This window comes from Leguminivora glycinivorella, chromosome 6 (genome assembly GCF_023078275.1).
Source record: "Leguminivora glycinivorella isolate SPB_JAAS2020 chromosome 6, LegGlyc_1.1, whole genome shotgun sequence".
Classification (NCBI taxonomy): Eukaryota; Metazoa; Arthropoda; class Insecta; order Lepidoptera; family Tortricidae; genus Leguminivora; species Leguminivora glycinivorella.
In genome coordinates, this window is record NC_062976.1 from 3,215,885 (window position 1) to 3,234,046 (window position 18,162).

General features: G+C 40.9%; 1 protein-coding gene across 1 annotated transcript in view; it reads left to right on the forward strand.

Moving 5' to 3' along the window:
- LOC125227624 overlaps positions 1 to 17,453 on the forward strand; it is a 238,252-nt gene extending 220,799 nt beyond the window's left edge. The window contains exon 9 of the mRNA XM_048131980.1: positions 15,291 to 17,453. Within this exon, the coding sequence (XP_047987937.1) occupies positions 15,291 to 15,375 (85 nt within the window). The 3' untranslated portion in view covers positions 15,376 to 17,453. The remainder of the gene's footprint in view (positions 1 to 15,290) is intronic.
- The last annotated feature ends 709 nt before the right edge of the window (positions 17,454 to 18,162 follow it).

The following is an 18,162-nucleotide window of genomic DNA, read 5'->3' on the forward strand; positions in this document are numbered from 1 at the left end:
AGTTCTACTTTTGTGATTTTTTTTCATATTTTTTAAACATATGGTTCAAAAGTTAGAGGGGGGGGACGCACTTTTTTTTCCTTTAGGAGCGATTATTTCCGAAAATATTAATATTATCAAAAAACGATCTTAGTAAACCCTTATTCATTTTTAAATACCTATCCAACAATATATCACATGTTGGGGTTGGAATGAAAAAAAATATCAGCCCCCACTTTACATGTAGGGGGGTATCCCAATAAAACATTTTTTTCCATTTTTTATTTTTGCACTTTGTTGGCGTAATTGATATACATATTGGTACCAAATTTTAGCTTTCTAGTGCTAACGGTTACTGAGATTATCCGCGGACGGACGGACGGACGGACAGACAGACATGTCGAAACTATAAGGGTTCCTGGTTGACTACGGAACCCTAAAAATGTGCAGCTAGGTGGCGTTACATCTTTAGTTGATTCTCGGCTAGATGGCGTTAATAGTAATACTTGACTATTTTAAGGATATGGGCCAAATTGTCTACACTGAGGTTCAAAAGTTTTAATCCTGTGTCGAGAGATGGCAGTCTATACGTTATAGTGATATGCGATGATAACTAAGATGGAATTCACCTTTTCTTACAACAAAGTATCGTAGATATATATTTTTTATGGATTATAGGTATACATTTTATACGATGTCAGTTTTGTACTGTGTAAATCGCGACACGACTAACCCTCTAAGGCCCACTTGCACTAACCACTTAACTCTGGGTTAGTGGGCCTGACGGCGTATCATGCTTCAAATTTTATCACTTATCCGCGTGGATAAGACATCTGTCACTCTCACACTGACATACTTACCAAAGCGTGACGGATACTTTATCCACGTGGATAAATGATAAAATTGGAAGCATAATACGCCGGCTGGGCTGTCATCTTTCAAATTCCATATAAAATGGTGGGTTAACCCTCGGGTTAACCCTCTACTTTAGTTGGTGCAAGTGGCCCTTATTGAACTGATTAAGTAGTTAGTGTTTTGTCCCTTTCTCACAAACACGAAAGTCAACATGACAGATAATGACGAACGATTATTAAATTAATTCAGTTTATAAAGCGTTTATGGATAACACCATAAAGTCATTATTGCATTTCTAATATTAATCCTTTTGTTCAATAGCGAAAATTTGCATAAACCCTTCTTTCACGTCTGCAAGGCTTCATAATGTCAGAAGAGAAGCGAAACCACGATGCCTGGCATGTAAATTATTAGCTATTTGTGAGTGTGCACTGGGAAACGTCCCACTTTGTCGATTGCTATAAAGCCGCTTTGTCAGTTTATTCATATAAAGATACAAGCAAATCTTGCCTTAATGGTAACCGGCAAAGTGGGACGTTTTACTAAACACACTCACATTTTTTGTAGCTATTTATTTTGAACGTAATTAGTTCTTAGTTTAGTTTATATACTTAATTATCAAATGTACTTAGTTATTACTTAGTAGATTCGTTCGGGAGCTACGATGCCATACACAGACACACACACAAACAGACAAAAAATAGACAAACGTCAAATTTATAACACCCCGTCGTTTTTGCGTCGAGGATTAAAAAGAAACACTTTTGAGTGTTCGTTAGTTTTTTTCTATAAGTACCTACTATCTCAATAAGTAAGTATTTGACATACAGCGCTGTGCGTAGGTTAAAATCGTTCAAAATTGAAAATTCAACATTACACCGCAAATATAAAATACAAAACCTCTATAATGTTTCTATATGTTCGCTATATGTTCACAAATATGCCTGTCTGCTGCGACGCGGTCCCGGGTTCGAATCCCGGTGAGGGCATTTATTTGTGTGATGTTTTCTATGTATATAAGTATTTATATATTATATATATCGTTGTCTGAGTACCCACAACACAAGCCTTCTTGAGCTTACCGTGGGCCTCAGTCAATCTGTGTAAGAATGTCCTATAATTATTATTATATTATTAAATATCCATTGTTTGCAAAGACCCAAAGACACAAATAACAAAATACTGATTCACATGCGACCTTGTACATACACATTACACATGTCAATCACAATAAAAAAATTAACGAAGGTCAATTCTGGTTAACAGGACTCGAACCCACATATTTGGGTTGCCGGTTCAACCTTAATTTCTTCATTGTGATTGACATATGCATTATAGCATTTATACAGATGTAATGTGAAAAGATTTGCCTTCGAATTGTTACGGAAACGTACGAACATGTCATGCTATTTCAGTCAGTGTCAGTACAATATGTACTGACATTGACTGAACTAGCGTGACAAATACGAACGTTTCCGAAGGAAACCCTTTGTCTGCCGTCTGTAGACGTCAATCTGTAGATTGAGACTCACCTGCAATCGATTTTATCGGCACTGGGAATCGATTTTTAAATTTCGAACGAATTCACAGTTTGAAAGTCTGTGGAAAACGACGTAATGCTATTTTTGAAAAAGAATTTTTATAATTACAGTAAAGAAGAAAGAATGGTAATTACCACTCGTTTTCGATTCTGTTAGTAGAGTTTAAATCGCTAGTAGTGGAGGTATTATTGAACGAACTTCACGAAATCGAATGGCCGAGATTAAAAAATCGGCCCCCTGGTCTTATACCACAATAGCGAGTAATAAAAAAACGTGTAAGCTATGACGCGATGATAGCGCGAGCGAGTTATACTTACATATATGTAGTTCGTCGCCGAGCGATGAACTAATCTCTCTCTCTCTCTCTTACACGGGAGCGACTATATTTTGTTCGTTTCTATCGCTGATAGCTCATCGCTTACTCTTTTGGCGAGACCGCCTAACGGCTCAGCCACGACATTGGTCTAAGCGCGGCAGCGGTGAGCGGCGGCCATACATTGGAGCGAGACACAGCGATGGGACTTTTCATTCGCACGTATGGCTGCCGCTCACCGCTGACGCGTTTAGACCAATGTCGTGGCTGGGCCGTAACATCGCATAAAAAGGAGGCTGCATAGTGCATAAATATGTGACAAGCTCTTGTGGCTCTAGAGTCTAGAGATATGATTGTGTCAGATATTTTGCCGGTGACTGTACGTCTAAGAATAAAAATAGTACATGTATTGGTAACATTAAATGTAGTGCTTTGATTTATTATAGGTTTTTGGTCGCATAAATTATTCATATCTAAAAAGCGCAATTAATATTGACAACCGAATTCTAAAATTCAAAATGAAAATGTTAACTGAATTTGGTAGCAAAGTGTCAATTTGTGATGCAAAGCGAATTTTGCATTCGGCACGCAAAACTCGAGCAGAGTGGATTTGTTTTTTGCAATAACACCATTTATAAAATGAATTGATTTAGTTTGTATTTTTTTGTCTGTGCTTTAAAATGTGATTTCAATTTGGTGCTTCGAAAATATCGTTCATGTGCCGTGGCGAATGCCGAGATGACGCAAGAATGTCTGCTCCCTAGATCACTCAGACCCTAGTCTTTAGCAGCTTACGTCTTGGCCAAAACTATAGTCAATGATTATACTTATTTTATGGACTGTCGTTTATTATGGCTATTCAGTTACGAACATGTAACATGCTCCTTCCTCTCATAAATCGACATAATTTTTTATAGAAAAATTGCGGACAGAATGCGCTAAGCTCTGCCAAAACCCAAAAGTTACAACCGGTTTGTAGTATACTTATTAACTTTTTCCCATCACGGAACAATGGTGTTCCGGACCTATGGAAGGCGTGCGCGGGGCCGAAGCCAACGCGTAGAGGCCCTTTTGACACTTTAATGAAATGTAAGGGGTACACCGAGCGGGTGTTGCCCTTACCCATATCATAGGACACACGTAGAGGCAACACCCGCCAGAGTGTAAGGACTATTTGAGAGTTAATGTAACCTAAAATGAACTGGCCTATTGGATGAAAGTGATGGACTAAATACTGGGCTATGGGATAAAAAACCGGATGCCTGCCTAATAAAACGGTATCCAATTTCTGGCAGACGGTGACTCGTCCCTACAAGATGGGCCCCCACAAAAAGCGACATCCAAGATGGCTCAAGGGCAACACCGGTTTGAGAACTCAAGGGTGTTGAGAGGTGTACAGTTGTACACCACTTTCTGCCCAGTGGCCGTTAAGCCACTGTACTAACTCGCGTTTTACGCATATTTTCACTTCCACCCCTGGGGCATTGTAGCCCTAACGACTCCACTCTGGACGGCCAGCCAAGGCAAGCCAGAGGTAGAGAGTCCTGTATTAAATATAACTCTTATACTCTTTATTTATTTTCTTTCTTAGGCTAGGCTGTTTATAATATGAATATAAAAGTAAAATACAAAAACACATACAAAACAATATAAAACACATATAAACACATTATAAAAAACCTAACCTAGGGTGCCGCCAGCAGCGGGGCAGGGCCCAAGCTGCCGGTGGTTAGGGCTGCAGAGAGAGGAACCGTCGAACTATCCGCGCTGTGTCCAAGATCACCGCCTTCTGCATCTGGCCCTTGATCCAGCCACCTAGCGAGAGTCTCTTAAGATGTTGGTCGAGACTCTTCGCTATGAGACCGTTCGCTGAAACGACTATCGGAACAATGATCGTTGATTCAACATCCCACATGGCGGTTATCTCGTGAGCCAAGTCTAGGTACTTACTGGACTTGTCCTTCTCGGCTTTCACGAGATTCTCATCATGGGGGATGGTGATGTCAACGAGCACTGCCCGGCGTTGCAGTCGATCTATTATCACAATGTCAGGTTTATTGGCTACAATAGTCCTGTCAGTGATAATAGATCGATCCCAATAGAGCGTGGCACGACCATTTTCGAGAACTGGCGCAGGTAAGTACTTGTAGTACGGTACTTCGCGGTCCACAAGGCCGTATTGAAGAGCAAGTTGCTGGTGAATAATCCTGGCTACGAGATTATGTCTGTGCAAGTACTCGCCGTTAGCAAGATGAGAACAACCGGAAATAATATGCCTGAGTGACTCTCCGGGACGGCGGCATGCCCGACAAATGTCGACCGTACCGTCCTTCAGGATATATTTCCGGTAGTTGTTCGTCATCATAACTTCGTCCGCAATTGCACAAGCAAAACCCTCGGTTTCTCCGAAGAGGTCCCCGAATCGTAACCAGTTCACCGATGCGAGCAGATCTACATCGGGTCCCGTGAGGGCCTTGTAGAACCGCCCGTGTAGCTGCTTGCTCTCCCATACCGCCTTGCGGTCCGCAGTACTTAGTACCACAGGTTTGCGCCAGTTCTGTTTCGCCAAGGAGAGCGGCGTGAGGTTTCCGTCCACTGCCACCACATCACGATGCATCCCGCACTCGTTGTTAAGGAAGTAATTCCTGAGATTGTACACCTCACGGTTGTGGAGATCTTTGGCGTTTAGGAAGCCTCGACCTCCGCACTTCCGTGGGATGTACAATCTCATAACAGACGAGCGCGGGTGTAACATACGGTGTGTGGTAAGCAGTGAGCGGACCCTCCGATCCAGGGCGTCCAGCTCAGTCTGGGTCCACCGTAGTATGCCAAAGGAGTATATGAGTAGAGGCATTACCCAGGCGTTAAAGGCGCGCACTTTGTTGCCTCCTGACAAAAGACTGTTAAGGACTTTTGTCAGCCGACTGAAAAAGCGCTCCTTCACCGACCGTCTAATGCCAACATCCTCAATACCCAACGACTGTGACATACCAAGGTACTTATAGGTTTCTGATTCAGAGATAGATCTGAACGACATCGTCTCAGAAAGTTGTAAATTTTCTGAATTTACAACCTCCCCCCGCCGCACATGCATGACCGCACACTTATCGACACCAAACTCCATTCTGATGGCGGTACTGAAAACTTCTGTGGTTTTCAATAGCACCATCAGGTCTTGGGTGTTCGGTGCAAATAGTTTGAGATCGTCCATGTACAGAAGGTGAGAGATGACTTCACCCTCTCTCCGAAGCCGGCAACCTAGCCCAGAATCCTTCAGCAGCGTGCTGAGGGGATTCAGAGCCAGGCAGAACCATAATGGACTCAAACTGTCACCCTGGAATATTCCTCGCTCAATCCTTATGAAGTCCTGCGGGCCAGGGGGGCCATCCCTGCCTCCTGGTTGACGAAGGACTGTGGTCCACTGCCTCATACATGCAGCCAGGAAGGATATTAAAGCTGCATCAAGTTTATACAGCTCCAATACCCTTCTCAGCCATGAATGAGGCACCGAATCATAGGCCTTCTTATAGTCAATCCAAGCGGCCGAAATGGCCCCCTTGTTCCGCCGAACTTGTTGGCAGATGGTCATGTCTATGAGGAGGAGCTCTTTAGTACCACGGGACCCAACCCTACATCGATTTTGAGCGGGAGCCAGAATGTTGTTAGCGACAATATGCGCGTTAATTTTTGCTCTCAAAATGGATGTAAGGAGCTTGTAAAGTGTAGGCAAGCACGTGATGGGTCTGTAGTTTTTTGCTTCCGTGGTACTACCGGACTTATAGAGCAGGAAAGTAACACCAGTTGTTAGGGAAGGTGGGAGAGAACCAAGATCGAGGGCTTGTTGAAATTGCGTTGCCAAATGCGAGTGCGAGCATCGAAACCATTTTAGCCAGAAGTTGTGCAATCCGTCCGGTCCAGGACTTTTCCAGTTCTGGGCCGTACGGGTAGCACAACTTACGTCGTCGGGGCTGATGGTGATAGCCCCCATAGGCTCGATGCTCTCGCACTCGCGTTCGACAACGGTCATCCACTCACCCTCCGTGTGTTCGACGGGCACCGACCAGATGCTACGCCAGAAATCAGACATGGCAGTAGCATCCGGCAGCCGCACGTCAGACACACGAGGGTCGGTTTCCTCCCACCTTCGGTATACTTTCCTTTGGTCGCTTTGAAAAAGACGATTCTGCTGGAATCGGTCCACACGCTTTCTGTAGCGGCGAATACGGCTTGCCCATGCATAGACTTTCTGCTTCAGGAAGTCGATGCGCTCTGTGACATTGGCCAAATAGTCGCGGGGCCTGATGTCCGTCCCCGCGAACGCCTGGTTCACAAAGCGCATTACTCGGGGGCGATTATTACCCCCTCTGAAGCAGATCAGCTTTGCAATGAGAGTCCTAAACGAGTTGATACGACGCTCGATCCGTACTTGCCATGCAGGAACACCTTCGGCGGTCCTAGTTGCACGGTCAGCGTCCGGAAACTTGACTCGAGCAACACGGCACGCCGCGATGGCCCCGCAGTACATGATCGAGTGTGTATCATCTAGATCTTTACTAGTCCGCATATATGGATCTAGTAAAGCATTTAAGGCTCCTATTAGCGCTAGATTGCGTCTATTCGTGGGCAGACGTGGTAATCGTGGCCTAGGATTGCTTGTGGAGCGATACTGCGTAATCGCCTCTTCCAAAGACCTCCTCAGTTGCTCATTGGCAGGCTCACTCTCGCTCTGACTCGCGAAGTCCCCGCCGTCGTTACCGGAATCAACCCGCGGCGCCTCCGGTGCCAGGTCGGGTTCGGGCACCGGGTCCGGCGACATGGCGGGCAAATCCCGCCCCGAGGCAGGGTCCGCGCGAGTAGCGAGAGCCTCCTGGCGGAGCCGATCAAGTGTGGCGTCATCCAACCGCTTTGACCGCTGAATGACGCGCACCTGATCCGATAGCCGCTGCTCCGATACGGTGGTGGATGGCTCGAGTGCCTGAAACAGAGGCAGCATTCTCGAACGGTACGCGGATAGCCGGGTTCCCCCCTCTGTGGCCCCGTAATAGGCGCGCATGACATTCTCGTTTATTTCTCGAGTCCATGTCATGCGACGCACTACACCACCGGCAGCGGGAGCCGTGGGCGGGGCAGGATGTCCCGCAGGCCCCAAGCGTGCCAGCAGCGGTGGCCGCCCTCGTCGCGCAGGTGGTGGCGGCGGCGGCGGCGGCGGCCCGCTCTCGTCGCTGGACCCGTCGGTGTCGGGCGCTGTGGCGAACTCGTCGCCCGACGACGATGCGGACGGGGAGCTGGACGAGGCGGGCGGGGATGGTGGGCGTGCGTTTCTTTGTGCCGCTTTGGTGCGTGACCTCGTTAACATTTTCACAAATTTCACAATGCACTTATCGCCGTTTGACAGTTCATGCTGATATCCGTGTATTTAGATAGTATAGTAATTCGTTGAATGTTCTTCATTGTACATGATTTTAATGTAGCGTAAGAAATACACAAAAACTGAACCACAAAAACCAAGAACGGCGATAAAAATACTATAAAAATAAATAAAATTTTATTATTATTATTATTTGGAGCCCGTCGTGTCCTCCTGCTGGGCAAAGGCCTCCCCCTAATTTATTTTTTTATCTACTGATCTCTATCCAGTGCTATGTCTGACCATTCCTCCAAGAAGGAGTCCAGTTCATCCCTCCATCGCCGGCGGGGTCTGCCGGATCATGGATCAGAGTTTTCGGGCTCCCACACTGTATTTATTAACTCTTGCTTTGCAAATACAGTGTCTAGATGTCTGAGCGAATTTTCGATATTAATTTAGTCGGATCGCATTCATTCGTAGTTTCAGTGAAGCTTACACTCGTAGTTGAGCTAAACTTCCCGTAATCCAAGTTGAGTGGACAGTTTTTCGTACTTGTTAGTTGTTGCATAGTCTCCAAGTTCGTAATCTTAGTTCAACTTTCTCCGAGCTCCAGATACTAACGAGTCTCGACTGTTGGAACTAATTTAGGTACTTACTTGACAAAATTAGACTTTGAGTTTGTATTGAAATCGTAGATTTCGTCTGAAAATGGTTTATGGTTTAAGATATTTTTATTTCTCATAAGATTTTACAAAATCACTTACTGAGAAAAACATTATTTAATTACATCTACTTAAAACTAGGTAAGAGAGGGTAGCATGCGGTGCCCGAACACAATCTTGTCTTAAAAATTAGGGTAAGCGCATAAAAGTATGGTCAGCGGTAGCAACTAAAGAGACATTGAAATTAAAATGAATGCACAACATGTAGGGCCAGTTCAACCAAATATTTACAACATCGCCTAACCGTCGATCAATCTCAGCTTTACCAGATTAAAATTACGTCTGAATCTGAACTCAAAAAATATTGGGGTCGTGCATGTAATTGCGTGCGTTGAAAGGTTGGTGACTGTCAACCACCAGGCGGACCGTAATGTAAAATAACCACAGTGAAAAATTTCAATTAAAAAAAAAAAACTCCGACATAGTGGACCGATTTTCATCAAACATGACTAAGAACACTCCCGGGTCAATCCGCGGCAAGAGTAACATGGTTCACGATTTTATGGCATGTTCCATTTATTCACGATGAAAGTTGAAGTGATAATCTATCTCTAAATAAGTGTTACTTTCCCGATATTGTGCATAGATCCTTTCATTTGCAGCTGTAGTTCAAATAAACAATCAATGAAGTCGTGACTCACGTTACTTTTACGTGGATTCACTCTCCTGACTAATTCAGCTTTCAAACACAAATACTAAATCTAAATCGGTTCATCCGTTCGGGAGTTACGATGCCACACAGACAGACACACACACAGACAGATAGACAGACAACGTCAAACTTATAACACCCCATCCCATCGTTTTTGCGTTACTTGTTTTTGTTTTGCTTTTGGTTTTTGTTTGGACTAATTCCAATAAGGCCTAGTTTACCCTTTGGGTTGGAAGGTCAGATGGCCATCGCTTTCGTAAAACTAGTGCCTACGCCAAATCTTGGGATTAGTTGTCACAGCGGACCCCAAGCTCCCATGAGCCACGGCAAATGCCGAGATAACGCAAGGAGGATGATCGTTTTTGCGTCGGGGGTTAAACTACCAAGAGTTCTAGGTCCAAGGAATGGAATGTGTTCTATTCTAAATGTAGCCGTTCCTCATAGCCTCAGATCGTTCAAGTGTGAAACATCCTTTGACGGTATCAAAGGAACCAGCTTGAACTCTCAATCTCAGTGCAACCCTTGCACGTGCTCACAAAAAGTTCACGAGTGGATAAACCGAAAGTAAAACATAGGAAGCCCCTCATATTGCTACAACTTATTTTTTAATATCTTCCGTTCCGTTGCGTCTTGAATCGCTCGAATGTTTTCGAGAATGGGGAATTCGCAAAAGTTACGAGATATTGTATGTAAGCCTAGAGAAGACCCTAGCACAATATAATAAATAGTACTATCGTACAGTATGGCCACTCCCGCTCCCCGCTGAAAGCTGCCGCCCACCCCCTCTCGATTACCTCACAGTTACCGCCTGTCAAAAACGCGAACAGTCGACCTTGTCATATCTCACTCATACAAGCGTGGTACGCGTTCACCTACACGAGCTTAGTGTGTGTGTTAGGAACGCACCTCTTTCATATATTTTATAGTTAGCTAGTGTCCGAGATGTGACTACCTAAGTGAGTAGCGGACAAAATATGTCTGGTGATGCGTAATGTGACACTGGTGTCGTCGGGTGACGTGACGCGACATTGCTGGACTTAGATCGACTGCTCGCCTTACTTTAGGGCCGGTTGCATCAAACCATCTGTCATCGTTAAAGCGTTCGTAAAATTTTATTGTATGGCAAGTTCCATAGACTTCTGCTGCGTGACGATGATGTGACTGTCAAATGTGGTTGATGCAACTGGCCTTTAGCCAATACGAACGGACTGTAAATTGCCTTATAATAGTGCAGTAGAATAGCATACAATTTGCAGTAAGATATCGCACCCTATGACTTACACTGGTGACAATACCGACTCATACGTGATGTCAGATGTTGCCAGACATGTCGAGACAGAGTCCTGTAACTCGCGCTATTTGTCCCATAGCCACTCAGTTGCTTTTGGTAGCTCTAGTTACCAGCTGTCACCTTTATTTTACTTGACAATAGAGGCCATTGAAAATTTTAGAGCAATTGAGTGGCTAGTTGATTCCTGGCGGTCTAGCATTTTCTTGCGTTCTCGCGCGCGTGTCCATACATCTAGCATGAGCTGGAGTTGCACGCGAGAGCGCAAGTTATGCCAGATTGGCTGGCTGAAGTCAACAACAAATGTTATTGTAACTCCTGACCTAATTATAATTTCCCGAAAATGTATTCCCATTAAAAACTTCCAAATTCATCTTCCACGTTAATTTATTAATGGGATGTCATGTTTGCGAATTAAAAGTTTTAAGGAATTATGAATAATTTGCGGTATTTTTATGCTGATAGGTTATAATTTGTTTTTCAAAGAGAGTCGGCTGTTTTCCGTTGCTTTAATTTAAATTTATGAGGGAAATTTTTGACGTCGCGCTGGTACAATTCGCCCCCAATTTTATTTTGCCGACAAATTAGTCTAAGTTGTCTTATTGTGGCCTGAGTGCTGTGAAAATTGTAATAATGCTGGTTTATGTTTTAATGATAAATGCTAAGAACACGGCTTTTTACAAGTTTTAATGGAACTCGAAATGTTTGCGTCAAATCTTGAAGCCTAATTTGATGACATAGCATATACACTATTCATTATCAGGAACCAACCTGTACATCACTTTTAGTTAAATTCTCAAAAACATTTTTTTCATCACTTTTATACATAATAAATGAATTTATTAGTGTGAGAGACCCTTAAGAATAACATTCAAGTTAGTGTCAAGTGATTGACGGCACATGTCAAAACAAATAACATTATGAATTGGTAAAGGCTGTCACACACGTGTTCAGTAATTATCTTTATTTTTTAATAACACGATAACCGTAAGAGTTAAGACGCTATTTTCTTAGAGAAATTAATTGTATTTGGTCTAAAGAACCTTCCCTTAAAGTTAACTGAATTCAATAAAAACAGGGTGTATAAGATGTGTAAATTGAATGACACAATCATAAGTAATCTAATATACCACCATTTGGCTGATTTTGATGTGATGACTTACGGGTGAGGTGGCTAACAGAAACTTTGTGATAACGTTTCCTAGTTGTAGGTACATTAAGGTACTAGTGCGACGAAACTGCGTCCTTTAACACAGGGTTTTCTAGCTCAGGACACAGGGTCGAGATTTTATGAAATTATTACTTAAATTGATTGTATAATAAACTTTTTTCATTTTCATTTTTTTTTCACATATTTGGGTGTTTTAGTATTATCTCGATATAGTCAAGTAGGCTTAGTTGCCAATTCTTTTCGTAAACCTGAATAACCTGGTAATTTTGGTGCTGCCTGATCAGAGTGATATGTTCAAAAACGTCCAAGCAAGATAATAAATTAATGAATTAATGTAAACCTACACGCGTAAGGGATAAAAAATCAATTTGACATTTAAAGTATTTATAGCATAACTGATCCCCCGAGACGTTCTTGTCTATTAATATTAAATCCGGGAAGACGGGAAGTGATTTAAAATTGCCACTTTATTTTGTGCTAAAAATTATATTTATTTTGCCGACAAATTAGTCTAAGTTGTCTTATTGTGGCCTGAGTGCTGTGAAAATTGTAATAATGCTGGTTTATGTTTTAATGATAAATGCTAAGAACACGACTTTTTACAAGTTTTAATGGAACTCGAAATGTTTGCGTCAAATCTTGAAGCCTAATTTGATGACATAGCATATACACCGTTCATTATGAGGAACCACCCTGTACATCACTTTTAGTTAAATTCTCAAAAACATTTTTTTCGTCACTTTCATACATAATAAATGAATTTATTAGTGTGAGAGACCCTTAAGAATAACATTCAAGTTAGTGTCAAGTGATTGACGGCACATGTCAAAACAAATAACATTAGGAATTGGTAAAGGCTGTCACACACGTGTTCAGTAATTATCTTTATTTTTTAATAACTCGATAACCGTATGAGTTAAGACGCTATTTTCTTAGAGAAATTAATTGTATTTGGTCTAAAGAACCTTCCCTTAAAGTTAACGGAATTCAATAAAAACAGGGTGTAGAAGATGTGTAAATTGAATGACACAATCATAAGTAATCTAATATACCACCATCTGGCTGATTTTGATGTGATGACTTACGGGTGAGGTGGCTAACAGAAACTCAGCTCACATTAAGGTACTAGTGCGACGAAACTGCGTCCTTTAACACAGGGTTTTCTAGCTCAGGACCTGTGTCCTGATCGATATTTTCTGAAATTATTACTTAAATTGATTGTATAATAAAGTTTTTTCATTTTAATTTTTTTTTCACATATTTGGGTGTTTTAGTACCTATTATCTCGATATAGTCAAGTAGGCTTAGTTGCCAATTCTTTTCGTAAACCTGAATAACCTGGTAATTTTGGTGCTGCCTGATCAGAGTGATATGTTCAAAAACGTCCAAGCAAGATAATAAATTAATGAATTAATGTAAACCTACACGCGTAAGGGATAAAAAATCAATTTGACATTTAAAGTATTTATAAGCATAACTGATCCCCGTGAGACGTTCTTGTCTATTAATATTAAATCCGGGAAGACGGGAAGTGATTTAAAATTGCCACTTTATTTTGTGCTACAAATTATACCGTTTTTAGGTCTCTCGAAGCTGCACGATTTCTTGACTCGCCGCTCCGACGTCGCCATTTACTTTTAAACGCTGAACATTATGCATTTTCAATACCTAATCAATATACATTGGAAATTTTATCGCACGGTAAGATGTTATGGAGTCAACATTAGCGATCAAATTTAACTCGTAGTTTGTAATAAAGGAGTAGATGTAGACGAGTTTACAGTCAATTTTTGAGTGAACGTTGAAAAACTTACGAAATTTTATTGATAAACTTTTTTTATTTGTTAAGTATTTATTATTACACAGATGTATTTTTCATTGAAAATTAGGTTCTTTACCTACCTCCATGAGCCTTGATCAATATGTCTCGGACTTATCAATTTTCTATCGCATGTATAACGGGGAGTGCTCCGAGGAATTGTTCGGATTAATCCCTACCGCTTCTTTCCGCCATCGCCCTACGCGACAACATTTCCATCGTCATCATCTAGATGGCTGGCAGTCCTCAACTGTGCGTTTCTCCAGAAACACAGCTAAACTGTGGAATGAATTGTCGCCTGCGGTATTTCCGGACCGATACGACCTTCAAATCTTCAAGAAAAGAGCGTACACCCATCTTAAAGGCCGGCAACGCACCTCCAACACCTCTGGTGTTTCGGGTGTCCATGGGCGGCGGTGATCGCTTACCATCAGGCGACCTGTCTGCTCGTTTGCCTCCTATCCCATAAAAAAAAAAAAAAGAAATTCTCTTGATTATTCATGTTAATTTCCAGTACCTAATAATTTTGTCTCAAGTTTAAATTAACTTTTTGTCAGAAGAAAATTAAGGGAAGGATGTGTTTGACATCCGCCAACTTTGCGAGTTTGTTAATTTAAGATCTTTGTGCTGATAAGTACTCAGGAGGTTAAAATGTGATAATTTCGAGTTTAGTGATTACATCGCCGTGTTGAATACTCGTCTAATCATTTTCGTATAAACTTTCTATTTAATTTAACTTCTAATTTCGTAGAACTTGAGGGTATTTTGTACTTAGCGTATAAAAGGTATTAAATCGGATTCTAAAACCTCACCATAGATATAGGCTAGTTTTCTAGTAGTCAAATCAGCTTCTTTTTAAGAACTGTCAAACGATTTGCTAATATGGAATTACTATGAAATACTGAAGAGTGACGTCACGGTCAATTTATTTACTTTATATATTTCTCTTTGACTTATTAAATAGAATAGTACATTACGATACAAGTGCGTAAAAAAGGAAGTTCGAAACGAGTGGCGATAAATTAAAACACGACCGAAGGGAGTGTTTTAAATCGACACGTGTTTCGAATTTCCTTTTCGCACGTGTATCGTACGACGTTTTTCAGTACAGATGAGCCTCTAAAGTTTCGACCTAGCATATAATGAAACACTTCTCGCACTAGTGCGTAAAAAAAACACCATCTGTACTGAAAATTATGTTTAAACGTAACTACTGTGAACAATCTTTCTAATTATGTGGTGCTTTATTTCGTGCACTGCATACTTAAAATATTTTATTTTAAGTTTAGGAAACTAGCCTATTTTAGCCTTTTTATCATTTTAGCTTTGTAAATATGTGAAGTATTAGTCATAGAAATTATATTGAGAGTAGTGTTTACGCAGCATTTGTAATATTTGTTTTACGAGCTAGCTATTAGAACAAATAATCATGAGATTCATGATGGATGATGATTCAAAAATTGTATTCATACACCCGTTTTCATGAAGTAAATTCGTAATTTACTTGTATTGGTTTGGTTGTATTATTATCAGTATTGGTCCTATTTAATTATTCCTTCAACTGTTAACATTCATTCCTAATATTATTTTGCATTTGTTACAGAAAAAATGATGACCTGGACGACGAATTCAACACCATCCCTCTGAGCGTGAACGGCAACATCCACAGCGCGGGCAACGCGGTTTAGGCGAACTTTAATAATTCTAGAGAGATTACACGTTACTTTCAACCCTGTTATTATATCAAAATACCATTTACCTTGCGGAACGACAGAAAAATCATGTGACTACATCAACTCTGGCGGTCTAGAAAAGCTTGCGTTCTCACGCGAGTCCATATTTTTAGTGCAACTTCCAGTGCTTCACGCTTGTACACTCCTTTTTGCTGTGTACTTAACACAGCAAAAGGGAGTGTACAAGTTTCTAATGGGTTGGCAACGCGCGTGTGACACTCCTTGAGTTGCAGGCGTCCATAGGTTACGGTGACCGCTTTCCATCTGGCGGACCGTATGCTTGTTTGCCACCGACGTAGTATAAAAAGTGTGGACTCGCGCGTCATAAGTTATAAGTTGCGGTTTTGCAAGGTTTTGTAAGTTCGCAAGAACAAATCTTTCTGAACGTGTTGGAACAGCATAATTTTGGCAGATATTAGTCAAAAATGTACAGATGATTCAAATAATTCCGTTGTAAAAAACAATCAAATCTATAAAATAGCATTGTATAATTTAGATTCGATGACTTTGATAGCTGAGTTCAATCCTCCCTTGCAGATAGAACATTAGTATGTTGATGGCTTAGATTTTAATGATATTACTAAATAGTACCCGTATTCCGTGATAGGAAGTCGTTTTTATTGCTTAGGTTTAAGGTATTATACTTCGTGCCCTTATGATGACGCGCAGATTTCTCAAATCCAATCTACTAATATTACAATACGAGTCAAGGCAGCCGTTATTGTGGGTGATACAATTTATAAAAAGATAATCATATTCGGGAGTTAAGTAACAAAACTTTCATGTCATTCAGTCATTTTAAATTTCACTGAACGTTTTTATATGTATGTGTACTTATAAATAATGAAAAACGATGCCTAAAGAAGGAATTTACGTATAACTGGCTGTTAAAAGAAGGAACATACCTTTTTAAATGTTCTATCGTGTAATCTCTCAAAGGCAGCTGAACGAAAACGCGTTAGGTCAATCGGCGGCAAGAGTAACATGAGTCACGATTTTATGGCATGTTCCATTTATTCACGACGAAAGTTCAAGTGATCTCTAAATAACAGTTACTTTCCCGATATATGCATAGATTTAATTTGCAGCTGTAGTTTATAAACACTCCATGAAGTCGTGACTCACGTTACTTTTACGTGGATTCCGTGGACCCGTTAGAAATCGGACAAGAGCATCGACTAGTCGCCGCGTGTGCGAGCGGCCTTAGGCCTTAAGTTACCCTATTTATTCCTTTATTGCCTCAATTAGACAGTCCAGGCGATTTGAGGCGCATTCGTGAAATTATACCAATCAAATTGTTACAAGGACAGGAAGGGTACATCTGGGGGCGTATCGCGAATTTCTCAATTTTCTTTTAGTCCAAGGCTTAACAGAGAAACGTGCCGGCAATTTTAGGTGTTCGTGGTAGGCCCTCTGACGTATAGGGCCTTTTGTAGATTAATTTAAAGAGGTTTTCATTTGGTTCGTTTTTATTAATTTAATGTCTAAGATAAGAAGGATAATTTATGTCTCATTTCAAGCCTAATACTTATTGAAGTCTCGAAACCTATTTATTTACATTTAAATATCTTTGAATATTGATGTAAAGCTCTACGGTTACCTAATTTAGTTCATTTTCATTTAATAATGCAAAAGGCCCTATTAAATTAATGCTACGTGTAACTTACTTATATTTTTGTGTCTAAGCTAGCAACACTAGTAAAAGCCTGTTTTCATCAAACACTTGTCATAAACAATGTTGCCAGCGTTTAAAAAAAAAAAGTACCTTATCATTAGCCTTTTTTCTGTATAAATAGTTTTCTTATTTACAATAGCTTAGATGTTAAGTAAGGACTGATATGATGTAAAATACTGTTATTTTCTTCAGTCGCACATTTCCACTGCCTTGTTTTCCATAGTAAGTCAATTAAAAAGTTGTTGGCTCTAGTACTATGCTAAGTATTTATGATTTCGTTTCGTCTCGAAATTGTTGATGTTTTTGTATTTGGCGAAGTCTGTATAGATTCAGTAATGAATAAAGCACTTTATCTTTATTCTGTTGTTTTATTTGTCTCGAACACAACAAACAAGTTTGTTTAGAACAGTTCAATCAAATAATTATAGTTTTTTTGTTGTTGTTGATATCAGAGTAGTACAGTCACCGGCATAAATAAGTGATGATTTTCTATACCTTGGCGCATTAACATCTTGTCTGAAATGTCATACGATAGCGACATGGTGCAGAAATCGTCACTTATTTATGACGGTGACTGTACCTATCTAAATAAAAATAGTCATAAAATCTATTATTTTTACAACGTTGACGGCACTACTCGCACCGGAGCAATTCTCAAAAACTGCAGTGAGTTGCAATGCATGGCGAATTCATTCACATTTTGATTTACCTACGTCTTCAATCTTCTTCTTCTTCCTCCTACCCTTATCCCACGTTATATGGGGTCGGTACAACATAGTCTTCCTCTTCCATTCTCCCCTATCTCTCAACACTCACATCTTTTTTTCTCATGTCCTCTGTCACACAATCCATCCATCGTTGTTTGGGTTTACCCCTCCCTCTCCATCCATCAACATTCATCTCCAACATTCTTTTGCCTATATGACACTCATCCCTCCTCTTACCTACGTCTTCAATATTCATAACAAATGTCCGAGTAAGTTTGTATGACACTTTGCCGAAAATATAGAAATCTGCGGGCCGATTTTTGAGTCTCACGCGTTCGAATTCAGAAAATTGTCACTGAA